The sequence below is a fragment of the Siniperca chuatsi genome, linkage group LG10 (assembly GCF_020085105.1).
Source record: "Siniperca chuatsi isolate FFG_IHB_CAS linkage group LG10, ASM2008510v1, whole genome shotgun sequence".
NCBI lineage: Eukaryota > Metazoa > Chordata > Actinopteri > Centrarchiformes > Sinipercidae > Siniperca > Siniperca chuatsi.
Genome location: NC_058051.1, coordinates 5,446,094 through 5,461,397, shown reverse-complemented (window position 1 = coordinate 5,461,397; position 15,304 = coordinate 5,446,094). Strand labels below are relative to the sequence as shown.

General features: G+C 39.3%; 1 protein-coding gene and 1 long non-coding RNA gene across 5 annotated transcripts; one reads left to right on the top strand and one right to left on the bottom strand.

Moving 5' to 3' along the window:
- Positions 1-958: 958 nt before the first annotated feature.
- On the bottom strand, positions 959-11,980 carry slc66a1 (solute carrier family 66 member 1). Of its 4 annotated transcripts, none has more exons than XM_044211697.1 (8): positions 11,829-11,980; positions 6,745-6,938; positions 6,521-6,650; positions 5,934-6,021; positions 5,313-5,467; positions 5,108-5,200; positions 4,258-4,443; positions 959-2,504 (listed from the first exon to the last, which is right to left on the bottom strand). In XM_044211697.1, the coding sequence occupies exons 2-8, from the start codon at positions 6,933-6,935 to the stop codon at positions 2,418-2,420; spliced, it is 930 nt and encodes a 309-aa protein (XP_044067632.1). In that variant the 5' UTR covers positions 6,936-6,938; positions 11,829-11,980; the 3' UTR covers positions 959-2,417. The 4 variants fall into 4 exon arrangements, with proteins under 4 accessions (XP_044067632.1, XP_044067631.1, XP_044067633.1 ...); XM_044211696.1 differs by lacking the exon at positions 11,829-11,980 and adding an exon at positions 8,703-8,848; XM_044211698.1 differs by lacking the exon at positions 11,829-11,980 and adding an exon at positions 8,609-8,747.
- Positions 11,981-12,511: 531 nt separating this feature from the next.
- LOC122882998 lies at positions 12,512-13,621 on the top strand. Its single transcript, XR_006379517.1, has 2 exons — positions 12,512-12,839; positions 13,558-13,621. It is a non-coding gene; the product is annotated as an uncharacterized LOC122882998 (long non-coding RNA).
- Positions 13,622-15,304: the final 1,683 nt, after the last annotated feature.

Below are 15,304 nucleotides of genomic sequence, written 5' to 3'. Positions count from 1 at the left end.
CACACACACACACACAGAGTAAACAGAACCTTTCAAATGAGACAGTTGTTCTTGATGTGTGTTTGAGCTGGACATGCAGAAACCTGACCAAAGATCTTTTTTCTTGTAAATATTCTCTTACAGGACAAGTGTGTGTCATTGGCAAGAAGAAATAATTCATAGGGGAAGTATTGGGAAAACACTAGGAACTTAAAATAAAAATTCCCAGCATGGGGCCTTATAGTTGCACAAGGGATTTGAACTGGCACCCTCTGAGTCACAAAGGACCCCCTCCCTGCTCTGCTTGTAGAAACTGGAATCATCTCATTAAGAAATTCCCAGTATAGAGTGTTTATAAACAGCTTCTTGTTCATCCCTTGTGATGGATGGATGCTCCCTATCACTGGCTCTTCCTGCTAACTCCCCAACCCGCTTAACAATCTCTCTGCCACTGTTTCACAACCGCACACCCTCCACCCCCAAATACACACACACACACACTTACTTACTGAACCCTTGATATTTTTTGTACTGACCTTGCTTCCTTGGTGGGTGGGCCCTTACTGTTCTGAGTGTGTATGATTGCATTATGTTTAATAGTGAGGGAAAGTGTGTGCGTGCGTGTTATGGGGGTGTAACTGAGAGGCCAGTGTGAATCTGCTAATGAAGAAAAACAACACGGCTGTCAAGGCCTCCCAGGAGCAGGTCAAACAGTCGCTGGGGGTTGAGGTCAGTGAAGGCAAAGGGTCAAAGGTCAACATCAAGGCCAATAGCAGGCCTTGACCTCTACTGGGCAGAAAAAAGTAGGAGTTGGGGAGAGTAAACTGTAGGGGAGGAGGTGCTCCCAGAGAGCTTTTCTTCTTAAGAGGAGCAGTTTGACTAAAACTCATAAATTACAGCAAGTAAAAAAAAAGGAATTGGAACAATCTTAAAATGATTCAATCAACACTTCACCCAGAATCAAAGGAACATAGAAAAGTGTTATTCATTTTTTTAATCTTTACAGTACACTGACCCACTGAACATATTTAATATTTTGTACAAAACCAACTTTTGATGTGCAAAACAGTGAGACTGAGAAAATAAAAATGTGTAAATTAAACATGGTAGAGGAAACCTATATAAAGTCGTGTGACTTTTATCACCAGTGCAAACAAAATCAAGTCAAGTGTCTGTATTTGAAAAACAAAGTAAAATAAAATCGTACAACTGTACTTAAAAAGATATCTAAAATGCACAAAAAACATAAATGCTCAGAAAAGGTTTGGTTTTTAATTATGGCACTTGCTGTTAACATCAATTAAAGATGGACTAAATACAATTTACACTTGCAAATGTTTTACAAAACATTTCTTCTTTTCCAATCAGACACATCATTGAAGCCCGAAAAACTAAAGATTCTTGTGCTAATTCTGAAATACTGTAAACAAGATCAGACAGGGCTTCATGCAGTGGTTAGTGTCATAATTTGAAAGTGTCAACTTAAAGGTGGGGTATGCCTTTCTAATCGGATATACGTCTTTTTGTCAAATTCAGCTAATATCTCCTCACGGTCCGCTAGCTGTCCGTTCAGTGTGCGTGCTGAAAAAAAAAATAAAATCTGGTGTTTGTACGCAGCCCTGGCTCTGTAAATGCGAAATAAACAAAGTGGCTCGGACCGAGCCACACAACACTATTCCAGCCATGATTTGTGTGTCCGGTAACGTTATATGACTTGCCCACTGACATTCAGCTTACTTTCTCCTTTGCCAAGATATGCTGTTGTTGTGATGTTAGCCATGGTAGCAGGAGAGTTATGAGTATCGCTGTCTGGAGCTGCTGTGCTGGCTCTGGGAAACCGTCTCGTCCTCTCTGGCTGTTAGCTTGGCAGCAGCAAATATAGGAACAGTTTGCTAACCCACAACCTAGCTAACGTTAGTTACATTACTTGCGGTGTTGTTGTTCGCTATATATCATGGTATTGGATTTCTCCAGAATGGCATACCCCACCTTTAAAAACTCCTGAATCATTTCAGAGAAACCTGTATCGTCTGTTCACCCAGGCCAGCAGGTTTCTGACACCTATATGAGGTCTGACATCAAATTGAGGTTGTGACCTAAAATCCGGAGGAGTTCAGGTTGGCAGGAGGAGTTACAATCCATGTCAGACACCTGAAACCCTCAATTGTCCCTTTAAAACGCAAACATTAAGAGCAGTGTGTGAATCACATCGCTGAAGCTGAACCCAAGTGAAGAAATTTGTGTCACAGTTTTTTTGCAGAAAAAAAGAACACTGTAAACATTAAAAAAAAAATAGAGAGCATAATAAATACACCTATAAAATTAAACTAAAATATAGAGTTTGTTCATCCTGATTTTGTCAGAAATTTGATTTAGAGGGTTCATTGGAAGTAGTAAGTCTGGCTTGTGTCCCACCGGTACATTCTTCTTTTGTTCGTTTAGCTCACGATCAGAGGCGTTGTCTCATCCTGGCCGATGCCCAGCTCCACTGCAGATTTGCGGTAAATTATGAACTGGATGGAGATCTGAACCACAGCGTTAAGGAAATCTAAAGAAATCCTGTGAAAGAAATCTGTTTAATGCTAAACCAGTTACTGTCAGAATTTCAGCTAGAAAAACACACAAGTATGAAGAACAGAAGATACTTGGCTTTTTCAATTTTGAAAAGATAATTTGACCACAAAGTGACAAAACACTTGCTGACACCCTAATTCATGGTATAAAGAAAAATGTCCTTTATATCTGCTGTGCAAGGTTGGATCACCCACCGGGCAAAGTGGGCACTGGGGCCACAGATTCCCAAGACTCCCCAAAGTCCCAGGTTCACTGTGTGGCAATTGGATATTACTAATTTAAATTAATTGCAAATGTGTTGGAGAATTTTCAAGTGCAATATCAACTAACGCGTATCCTGCATTATTGCCTAACCATAGCCCTGTCTTATTGATGGAATCCTGTATCAAAATCTAGTTTTAACACTTGTGTTATTTTAGTTGTTCTTACATAGTGCATATTCCTAAATAAAGTTGCATTTAGTCAAATTACCAAAATAGAAACACAGACAACCTGGGCTGGTCTCTGGGTATATGAGGCTGCAAATGGTTTTTATTTTATTTTATACTTATACCCACTTGGTACTTAATTTATTTTCTGACCTGTTTTTTATAGTTTTTGTAGTGTATTGTATTATATATTTTTTTGCTAGTACTTTCTCCTGTGTGCACAGACGTAAAGACGAGCTGCTGTAACAAAGAGTTTCCCTTCGGGGATCAATAAAGTATTTGATTCTGATTCTGATGTATATTCTGCTAGTGGGCACTATACCTAAAGAAATAGTCTGACATTTTGGGAAATACGCTCATTCCCTTTCTTGCTGAGAATTAGAAGGTTGCTACCACTCTCATGTCTGTCCATTAAATATGAAGTTACAGCCAAGCAATGTTAGTTTAGAATAAAGACTGGAGAGGCTAGCCTGGCTCTGTCCAAAGTTAAAAAGCACTATGAAGCTCAATTAAAATTAACACATTATATCTTGTTAAAATGACAATGGTTGTGGAGGTTACTTGTTTGGCTACTTTTTGGCCAGGCACTGTGACTACCTGGAGTCTCTGCTGGTTGTCACAGTTAGTTTAGTTTATGCTAACTAACCGTCTCCTGTTTGTAGCTTCATATTTACCAGACAGATAAGAGAATGGTATCAATCTCCTTTAATGAGAACTAGGAGGCAATAAGGTACATGTGGGGGGGCAATAGGGGTACAGTGTTAATCTAACCATGGTGCTATACCAAGTGCTAAGGCAGACTGATATTCAGCTTTTAATAAATTGCAAATGACTATGACAGTAGAGCTGGGGTATGAGCTGAAAATGTCTGATGTGGATATTTAGAGAACCAAAGTGATCTTGGCATATGTTCAGTAAAAGCTTTCACCTGGTTCTTTTGAGAGCTGGCCCTGCCTCATCTATATGTTAATTGAAAAACAAAGCAGCAAGCAAGTTGATACTTTAGTCCACCACATTTGTGGGGTGCAAAGAGACACGTGGCCTCCTGGGGCTGGTAGTGCAGCTTTTACACTGTTTCTTTGCTGGTGACAAGCCAGTTTCCCCTTGAGTGTTTGGACCTTTGTGTTTCCACACACGCAGTCATGAGACCTTCACCCATCCGATGAAGTGTCCTCTCTACAAGGTCAGCACTGCCTAAAATGTAGCATGTACGTGGGATTAAGGACAGTCCAGAGGCCCAGCAGCAGCGGCCATGTTTTTTTTCATTAAAGGATACAATGAGGTCTAAGGAGAGGGTGCCGAGGCTGCCAATGAGCCAGGGCAAGTGATGGACCAGGTAGCTTCTCTCACCCTGGCCCTCGTCAGGGTTCTTCAGTAGCACACTCAGGCCATATGTGGTGTTTCCCAGGATGACCAGCGCGAACAGAAAGTAAGACACTCCCTCTGTCGACTTTCTCTTGAACTGTGGGGAGAAATGAGAGGACAGGAAGTGGGAATAACATTAACCTTTTTTTTTTTTTTTTAAAGAAGATAGGTTTTACACAGCCACCACATATTTTCTACCAGAGTGATATGTGCAGCGATATGTGCAGATTGCAGAGGCAACTCTCCATGCTGTGAGTATTCACTTGCGTTTTCACCTGCTCAGTTTTCAGTTACATTGAATTTTGCCTCTTTCACTTTGACATACATTTTGCATCTAATGCAGATTTAAACATACATCTAAACACAACTTGTAATGCCTTTACAGCTTTTTTGTCTATTATTATTATTATTGTTAAATGTTATACATGTTACTCATTGGGTACCCGTAGATACCTGACCTGATATAGGAATTTTCAATCTCGATACCAAAATATCGGAATTTTTTAGTTTAGAACATGTTGTATTGGATGTAGTTTTACCAACATTCATGTAATGAGAAAAAAAAAAAGTGTAACTATTATAATTTGAAAGTCTGCACTATAGAGTGATGCTAAAGTAATATTATGATGGGGATACTTGTTCTAATTATCATTATTATCCATGTTTTATTAATATTAGCTTAAGTATTAATATCAGTTAATGACTACCAACTACAGTATGCAGCCAATAGTACTAAGGAGTCTACACTTTGTCATACTCACATTAGTGTACATCTGGGGAAGTCTGGAGCAGAGGTAGAGCACGGACGACACTGAGCCGATGGAGAAACCAATAATCTCTTTCGGGGTAAAAGCCTGAAGCGACAGAGAGGCAGACACAACATTACACCATGAAAAAAAAAAAAAAGCCACACATAACTGGTTCACTTCCCACAGGTCACTTATTAAACAAATTAATAGGACTCACCTTGATAGGGCTAACGTCAGAGATTGAGAGCAAGGCCCGACTTCTGAAACCAGAAGGAATGATTTCCTGTTGGGTGCCTAACCCGGGGAGTCGGGCGAGGCTTGTGGTGAAGCCCAGGACGCAGGCTACACCCAACACATGCAAAACCATCCTGCCTGGAGAAGAGACAACACCTGTGTTCATCATCAGCACTGGGAGGACATCTTAGCACATTCTTTCAGACAAGGATTACTGTGTCAAAGGTCAACAGTACGGGAACAAACGCCACAGCAACATGAGGCATGTGATGTTGTCTAGTGTTAGATCATTGTTATATAAGAAGCTGCTGTTCATTAAGCTGCTGTGTCAGATAAAACTGATTTAGACTTAAATAAGCAATGCCTTATTAGCAACTGAATCATCCCCAAGTTTTACAGTTGCAGATTAAATACATGTTTGGGGTTTTTCATTTCTATTCCATATGTTAAGAAAGGCCTATGTCTAGGATACCAAATGAGGTACAACGATGCAAACAGCGCACTGAAACTCAAACACAACAGAAAACGACAATTTGGTCCTTATACTGGGCATTTTGAAAATTGAGTAGTAAAACAAACAAACAAAACAAAAAAAAACACTCACTTTCAACCATTTTGTTCCTTATCTTGTAATAAAAGTACATGGCCAGCATCACCAAGTCAGCTACAACGTAATAAATGGCAGTATATATCTGGATGACAGGGAGTAAGACACATGTAACAAAGATTAGATTTTCTTCACACAAACAAAGTCATTGTAAGGGGATTCACTTTAAAAAGCTATTTGTATCATTCCTTGACGCGATTAGTCAAGTAATGAATTAGCCTATTGACAGAAAAATGATCAATAACAATTGGAATAATTAGTTAATCATCTAAGTCATTGATCAAGACACAAACAATTATGAACAGGTAATAGCTCTAAAAATGTTCATTTGCTTTTTTTGTCATAACATAATAAAATCCCTACTTTTTTCATTGAATGGGAAATAATTTAAAAGCATAATTTCTGGTTTTCATAACTTGTAATGAGCATTTCTCATCGCTTTTGACATTTTACAAACCAAAGAATTGAGCAAAAAACAATGATTTATAGCTTCATTTATAATAAAACTAACTGTTAGTTGCAGCCCAACTCTGTCACGGGAAACACCCTTACACTGAGGCAATCATTATATCACTACAAGTCACCTGAAGTGGAAGCTGGTCTGCCAAGAAGGAGCCCACCAGATTGCAGGTGTCACCTCCCAACCACAGCAGCAGAAACCAAATAGAAAGGGCGCTGTCCATATTCCCTGTTCTGCATGAGCTGTAGTACTGTCTGCAACCAGAAAAAAACCAGACAGAATTATACACAGTGTTAAGATAAAAGAGCATTTCCTCTGAGAGGCACAGACACTACCATAAACACTTACGGAAGAGAAGACACCATGAAGCAGAGGATGGACAGGAGGCCTAGGTAAATGCTGGCCATGTCCCTCGCATCCTGGGCACATTCCCCAAACCCGTCCCAAACCCATTTGGACCCATTAGGGCACAAGTAAGTGAAGTTTCCTTCAGTGGTCCATCCAAAGGCACCCCGTGTGAGGACTCCGTCTGTCCACATATTCTGCAGGAGAGAAAATCGTCTGTAAAACATCCAGTTTATTAAAAAAAATAACCTACATATTCACTCACGCAATTGACACTTTTCACACGCTCTCACGCCACACATCCACTTTCTCAGGCAGTGAAAAACAGATGCATAACTGATAACGTCTCGGCATGAATCAACTCCGCCCAGATGATGCGACACAGGGGAAGGCTGGGATAGTAATCAAGCGGACCTCCTCTCGCACTGTGAGGTGCAGACAGTTTGTGACAGAGTGGTAACATTACTGGTAGAGTTTTGTGATAGAAAAATTTAAAAATGAAGCGTCGCCAACAACAGCAAGTTTGATGAATTGATCTCATCGATTAATTGATGTCTATTTTTTTAAAGGGAGTAAAAAAGGCATGTATTTTGAGTTACAGTGAGAAGGTATAATCATAATGTACTCCTCATAATAAAGAGTACTAGACACTGGACTTGAACATAAACAAAAGCTAACACATTATTTTACAGTGAACTTGATAAAACTACTGACAGTGTTTAACTTCTTAAATTATATATATATATATATATATATATATATATATATATATATATATTTATTTCAGATTTTGATACATTTCTGTTTCTGTATGTTGTGATTGAAGTTGAAAATGGAATTATCTGTTGATAGTGCCTATCTCTAATTGAATACCACAGCATGTGATGTTCAGTAGGGTTCTGGATTAAACATGCAGAGAGTAAGACAGCTTTTTCTGTACATATTATACATATATTATATTTACCACCTTTCATGAGAGAATGATTAAACTAAGCATGATAGCCATCTTAAACCCAATGTGTTGCTTTTAAGTAGCTGAGAATATGATAAAAGGACGCAGAAAATGGTATTAAATCCTTTTTCCCCTGGGAAGGACCCCCAGACCCCCGCTTTATGGTGTGCACCAACCCCCACCCCCCACCCCCCACCCTTCCACCCACCCACAAATTACTACACATTTGAAAATCAAATCACCAATAGTATCCGTTAACAATATAAGTGAACAAAATCATCATCATCATCAGCAGCAGCAGCTCATATATTTAACCCTCAGATTCTCCTGAGAGTCCCACTTCCCCCGTCCTCCTGACTCCACATTTTGGCAACAAAATGACTCCATAAATTCACTAGAACGCAGGAAAACAGTCTCTGAAATTAACAATTTTCTGGGGGAAGATCTCCAGATACCCAGGTTAGGTTTGGTCTCATGATTTAGGTTATGATGCCTGGAGGTCAGCAGGTGTGCTGATCAACCATACTTATTCATCATTGACCATGATTAATGACTTTTCATCTATAAATGCATTCAAATTGTGAGGAGTGATGGTCCCGACCCCTGCGGTGGGTAATGCCACAGAAGGTCTACTCATAAAATGCACCGACTTCACCGATACCGAATCTCACTCCAAACGAAATTTAAAGTTGGCAGTCCTGCTTAAAAACAAAACCTGCCATAAACAAAACATTCTGCTGATTAGATCAAGACAGTAAGCGTTAAATAAAGTGGTGGTATGTGTAGCTACATTTATACATTGAGTAACGCTAGAAAACACACTTTTTTCACACAAAATACGCTCAACAGAAACCAGAGAATAAATAACCCAAATTATGTATTAGCCATTTAGCTAACAACCACAAGAACTACTACCTAATAATAGATAGCTGGATCTCGCCTGTGGTTTTTACGTCAAAAAAGTCTACAAACCACCAAACTGGAAATGAATCAAGCATATGCATCTTGCCTGGGGAGCCGCAGACATTCCCATTCCGGCAAATCCTTAGCTGAACAAAAACCTCTGGGAAAATAACACGGAAGCAGGCAATGACCGAGCTAGGTCTATGTCCATGAGCTGATTGGTCGTTAAACTGAAACGTCACTGTAGGGCTCATCAAAATAAGCACGTGACTAGCGGCTCGCGAGCGCCAAAACAAATCAGCCAGGCCTTCAAAATCTGAATCAGCTGTATTGCCAAGTAGGTTTACACATACAAGGGATTTGCTTTGGTATTTTGGTGCAAAACAATGAACATAGCAGAGAAAGAAGAAAGATAGAGCAAGTATTCCAGGTCAAGAATCATAAATATAAAATATAAAATTGACAGTAAGATACTAAAGAATGTTTAAAAAATATGTTTTAAAAAATAAGAATGAATATGTACAATATGACTGTTATTTAAATTACAGTTTTTGCAATGTGCAAAATATTTACATGGGAATGTGCAAAAGTTTACAGTACTGGCCTATATGATTGTCAGTGTCAGTGGGGGTCCCGGGCCTTGTTGATGAGGCCAGGTGCAGATGAAAGAAACAGTTTTTGTGGCGTGAGGTTTTATTTATAATAGAATAAAATCTCTCATCGATATATCCCTTTCCCTTTGAGGATATGTTATGATTTTGAAGATTGAGAAATCATTATTCTGCTTCACACAGGACAGCTCAGGATCAACATCAGTGTATAACAGTCTCTGGTCAAGACTTTTGAGTTGTAAAAGATTTATTGAGACTGTGGAACAAGCAATACAATGGTATGCTTTCATGTTAATGTTACTTTTCTAAAGAACTGGGACAATTTAGCGGTGCCAATCTGATGTTCCAGCGCTCACACATTTCACATACTCTCATCACATATCTACAAGCCTTGTTAAACTGCTTATTTCGCTCCACATGGTAATTCAGTCATTAGTCCTGGGCCTTCTTTAGTTCCGAGGCCTCCTACATTCTTCCGCTAGCTTTGCATCTTAGTATGCAGCCGTGAAAAACAATACACCTTGGCTATAATAGCCAGGCTCATAAATTATAGGGTGAAGTCAGGTAATTTGGGATATCAGGTAAATGGGACGAATAGGGTTATACATTATGGGCTCTTTAAATATTATCAGCCAGTCACCAAACATGTTATTGCATTGTTGCTACAAATGTCCTTTACATGAAACAATCGTCAAAAAAAAAATCACTGGTCCCCGAACTTGCAAGATAAGTGGCAAGTTGATTTTCTCTTTCTGTTAATAAGAGTACTACAGATAAAACAATAAGTGCATAGCACCAAAAATGGTTGTAGGATGTTGCATTTTATTAACTGTTTGACTTATAATCAAAATATTTTCCCAATAAACTTAACTTTTTATGGGAAAGGGTTTTGAGTGACTGTCCCATTTTACCTGAACGCATTAGGTAAAATGGGACAAAAAAATTCAGCATTTTTCTGAAGTGAAACCGTCATGATTTTGGGCTACCAGGTGCCATAAAATCATGAGTTACTATGCTGTCGTGTGCCAGCCTGTGAGCCCATTTCAGCCATAATAGTCCAGAATTAGCCATCATCGTTACACACGCAAGTGTCTGTGCATATCACACATACATGCACACACAATGCAAGTGTTTGTGCATTTATGTACAGTTGCATGTTTCTCGCCCTCTCTCTCACACTCACACACACACACACACACACCCCCACACACATCCTGGTGGGGGGAGGGAGGTATACTTTAAAAGGGAATATTAACATTTTTAATATCCATTGTAGACAATATGAACAGGGAAAGCATGGCAGAAAAGTTGGAGGAAAGTATAATCAGCAGATAAATGAATGCGATAAATGAATATAATATATTTTTTGATAAGGGCATGGAATGTGCCAAAGCCATTAACATTACAACATTAGAGAGGCGAGCAAAGAGGAAAATAAGTGGCACAGAATATGCATTCAGTAGGAAAACCCTATCTACCTGAGGCAACTGTATGTATGTATGTATGTACACATACATACATACATACATACATACATTATGAATCACATCAAGAACCCCTACCTCACTCCGATGACATGTTCAAGTAAAATGGGACAGCTGGTGATGTAAAATGGGACAGTCACTGATGGTTAAAAAGGACACCAAACAATTCAACTTAATTGAAGAACAATTGTATTTCATGTTTGTTCGTTTGTTTTTTAAGTGGTTATTATTAGGGCTGCACGATGTGCGATTATTCTGACAGATATTATGAAGATGTAAGAAAACATCCGGAGAACAAGATTTGTAGGCCAGGGCATCTCTGCAGCACTACAGTACTTCATTATAATGCTGCTTTATATATATATATATACACACACAGTATATATAGGCTATATTATTTCTAACAATTTTAGCGTGTTTCACAAGCAGACAGCAAACATGAACACCAACATAGGCCTGCTGTATGTCGAAGCAGCCACAGCAACCACAGGAACACTGAACTAATTAAACTGCAAGGAGAGGAAGAGGCAGTGAGGCAACACCCGGACGCGCATTTCACGCAGGAGACGAGGGCACGGGGATCTACCGATGCCCATTCAACCAGCGACGGATCCGGTCATGTGAGACAGCTGTCACTCCGTTTGATGTTGGCTGAAAAGCTGTTAACAGAGACTACAGTCAAACCTCTTTGCTACCACAAATACTAGTGCACTACGCATATAAATCCCAGTAAAAAAAAAAGTCTTTATACGTTTAATTGATGTTTTTGTTGAGCCTGATATTAGGGGGGGCTGCAGCCCCCTCAGCAACCCTACTTCCCGCGTCCATTTACCTGACTTTACCCTTTGTAAAACGGGCTTGTATGCAAATGTTCCCAGTGAATTTTGGAGAAGTTGTTAGGCGGACTGTAAGAGTAATGTAACAGTGACAGTTCTTCTCTTTTGTTCTGTGCAGAGATGACGCGATGGCTCATTGTCGCTATCACTATAGCTGAAGTTGATAATGTCAGTTTTACTTTGTAGTGAGTGGCAAAAAGTCATTCAAGGTGTGAAAACGATATCGTCATAAAAACGAGAAAGCAGTTTCTTTTGCCATTATATATTTGGTAAGGACAACTGTCAGGAGAAAACATCCTACCTGGAAACGATGAAATCCGACGTCAGATAAAAAGAAAAAGAGTAGATTCAACAAGCTATTTCCGAAATTTCTGAGGTGACGCAAAATGTGTCAGCTGACAATCTGACAGACTGACGACTCAGCACCTCGCTGCGCTGATGTCAGCTGGTGCGATTTTATGTTCAGGTTAGCTGCAAGTCAAGTTTCTACTGTGGTCACGTGCTTCTCCTAAACTGATTCCGACCACTGGAGACGTTATCTAATGTGTCAATGTGCTTGTAACAACATAAAGAGGAGGCTGAAATAGGCAATGCAGAAGTCGAGGCTGCGATATTTTTATGGAGTCATACCGACTTCTTATTATCATAGAATAACAAATATCACCCAAGGTACTTATAAATAGGCCTATATTTGAGGTGCTTCCAGAAACTCTTTACAAGTTACTCAAATATCCTATTGGGTAACTTAAAATTACATTAAAGGTGCTTCGAGTAACCTTTCCATAGGATGAGGTTCCTGAAAGAACCCTCGACAACCTGTAAGCTCCTGCAGGAACCTCTGACCACCACAGTGGGTTCCAGCAAGCACTTTTCCTCAGCTCACAGACTGTGCATTCACTTATAGTCGGAAATCCGAATCACCAAAGAACTTCAAACCATGAAATCATTTTAATACACTTCAGGAGACACACACACACACACACACACACACACACACACACACACACACACACACACACACACACACACACACACACACACAATGGGCTTATGTTATAATATTCATACACACAGCATTCTAAGATACAACTATAGCCATCAAACTGTTTGCCATAAATTAAACTGGAGGTTATACAAATGAAGTTAACCATGAGGATATGATATATGTATAATACAATATATTAAAAAAAAAAAATCATATTAGTCTAATTTTTGAAGCTCTCCGCATTGAACTCTGGAATGTCCCAGTGTCCCTGAACGCGCCACGGTCAAATTGAACTGCTCAACGTCTACCAACAGCAGTTCCTTTGAGGTAGGTAACTTTAGCTATCTGTCTCTACCTACTGCTGCTAACTCCTTAACAGTAAAACACACAGGTTAAGTGGTTTAATTTGACGTGATAACTGATATGAAGTTTACACAAATACAGCCTGAATGTAGCATTACTATTCCTGTGGTGTTAGCTAACGTTAGCAATGATGCTAACGGCCGTATAGTCGCTCATGTTAACTTTGGCTATGCTAGCTGACAAAAAAGGGTTGAAAGTTTTTTTTTCCCACTACATAGGAAATGTTGTCTTGTTCACTCTCTCACTCAGTTACCCTAACATCATATAAAATGTAAAAAAAAAATCTAACGTTATCACCTAGCTAACGGCAATCCTCATATCCTTGTGTCTGTCTTTTTCACTTATGTTTGCAGTTTTAGTTGTTGGCCAGCATTAAGCCAGGCAAGATAAATATAACTGTCTTTCTGCTATAAACTGAATCAATTAACGTTATATACTAGTCAGTGTTTGCAACTAACATTTTTAAGCTGATAGCCACATTCTGTCAAGATCGTTGGTTATGTGTGTGTGTGTGGGTTGTGCTCCACAACAATAGTTAAATTCTGTTAAAATATTTGTTTTGTACATGTTTACAGTCACATGACTTAACATACATTCAAATAATAATTCATGCAATGACCACGAGGAATGATTTTAATGAAATTAAAGACTGTCTTTCTTCTTTCTGGATCACACTCTGCAGAAGAAGACTGGTCCATCGTTGTTCCTGTTTCTCCTCTCCCATCCCACCCCACCCCACCCTGGAATCTGTAACAATCAAATGTATTTTTACTTGATAATGAACTTAAATGAATACAGCACTATCAATAAGTGTGGATTTCTGTGTTGGCTGTGAAATGACTCATCGGTGGTGACAAGTGTGCCAGTAAAAGTCATCAAATTGCTTTTGAAATTTGAAAGTAATTTCAGGACTACTTTCAGGACTAATTCTTGTCTTGTTTATTTGTTTATTTATTATTTATTGTGTGTAATTTGATATTTATTTATGTAATGTTTGTTTTATTAATATGACACCTCATTGTATTCTTCATTATATTATGAATAATAAATAAAAAATAATAAAATAAATCAGCCTTAAATTAAATTTGATTTGGTGTTGTAATGTTTTGTTTTAGTAGTAGTAATAGTAGTTGCAGCAGTAGCAATAATAGGCCTTAAACCCCCAAATAAGCTAAAGTTCCTTGAAGAACCTCAGATGGTTAGGAAATGGTGCTTTGAAGAACCCAAAGTAGTTCCAGACCATGGTGAACAAAAGGGTTCCTCAAGGAACCTGATAAGCTACACGAAGTTCCTCAGAGAACTGGTGTGTTTAAAAGGGTTTCTGGAGGCAACAGATCAACAGAGGATGCCATCTCCACTGCCCTCGACTCAGTCTTCACACACCTTGAGAACAACACCTAGTTGATTTCAGCTCAGCATTCAACACCATCTCCCCCATGAAACTGATTGGCTGACTTAGCACTCTGGGCTCGAGTACCACACTCTGTAATTGGTGCTCAACACTGGGCTCAACCCCCCCCCCCAGGGCTGCGTGCAATCCCCAACAGGGTGAGAACATTGTTGTGAAGTTTGTGGACGACGCCACCATCATCGGCCAACCCCCCCACCAAATATATCATTATGAATCGAATGAAAAATATTAACTGTTGTGAAACATGTTAAAGTGGTTGGTTTTCTAGATTCAGTGTAATTCAATAATTATCACAGAATATTAGCACAACAAGGCTCAGAAACAACTATTTCTTAAGGAAACTTAAGAAAGCAAAATTCCTGTCAAGTTCTTTTACAGAGGAGCAATAGAAAGCAACCTGACTGGAAACATCACAAACTGGCATGGGATGTTCACGGCCCAGGACCAGAGGGCTCTGCAGCGGGTGATTAAAACTTCCCAGAACTGCATTGGTACCAACCCACTGAGCATCTGTGATATCAATGAGGTGAGGTGCCTGCGCAGAGCCCAAAGGATACTAAAAGACAGTACCACCCCAGCCACAGCCTGCTCACCCTGCTGCCGTCTGGCAAGCGATACAGAAGTATCCGCTGTCGTACCACCAGACTACACAGCAGCTTCTTTCCTCAGGCTGTGAGACTCCTCAACTCCACCTCATCCTTCACACTCCACCATAAATAAATGACATGGAACTTTCTGTTACGCTGGTTTTTGCATATTACCGTACCACTACCTTTTATAATATATGTATATAAGTAACTGCATATATTGTTTTTATTGTGTTCTAATATTAAATATTTGTATATATGTTTTGTGTGTGTAGCGTGAAGTGGGCTACAAGTTTAATTTCATTGTGCAGCCCTGTGTTGTAGAATGAAATAAATGTACCTTAAACCTTGAATAGAACAGAGCCATCACAGCATTTAGTTACCGTGCATCAGAGCTGGAACAAACCTAGAGGATATTAGACTTGCACCAA

Bases quoted from the DNA above. Each gene is read 5' to 3' on its own strand.
- slc66a1 (XM_044211696.1), bottom strand. From the start codon at position 8,726: ATGGGAATGTCTGCGGCTCCCCAG. The intron at 5,468-5,933 runs GTGAGTGTTTTT...TCTCTTCTCCAG, and splicing joins AAGGAACAAAATGGTTGAAA to GCAGGATGGTTTTGCATGTG. The intron at 2,505-4,257 runs GTATCCTTTAAT...GCTGTGGTTCAG, and splicing joins CCCTCTCCTTAGACCTCATT to ATCTCCATCCAGTTCATAAT.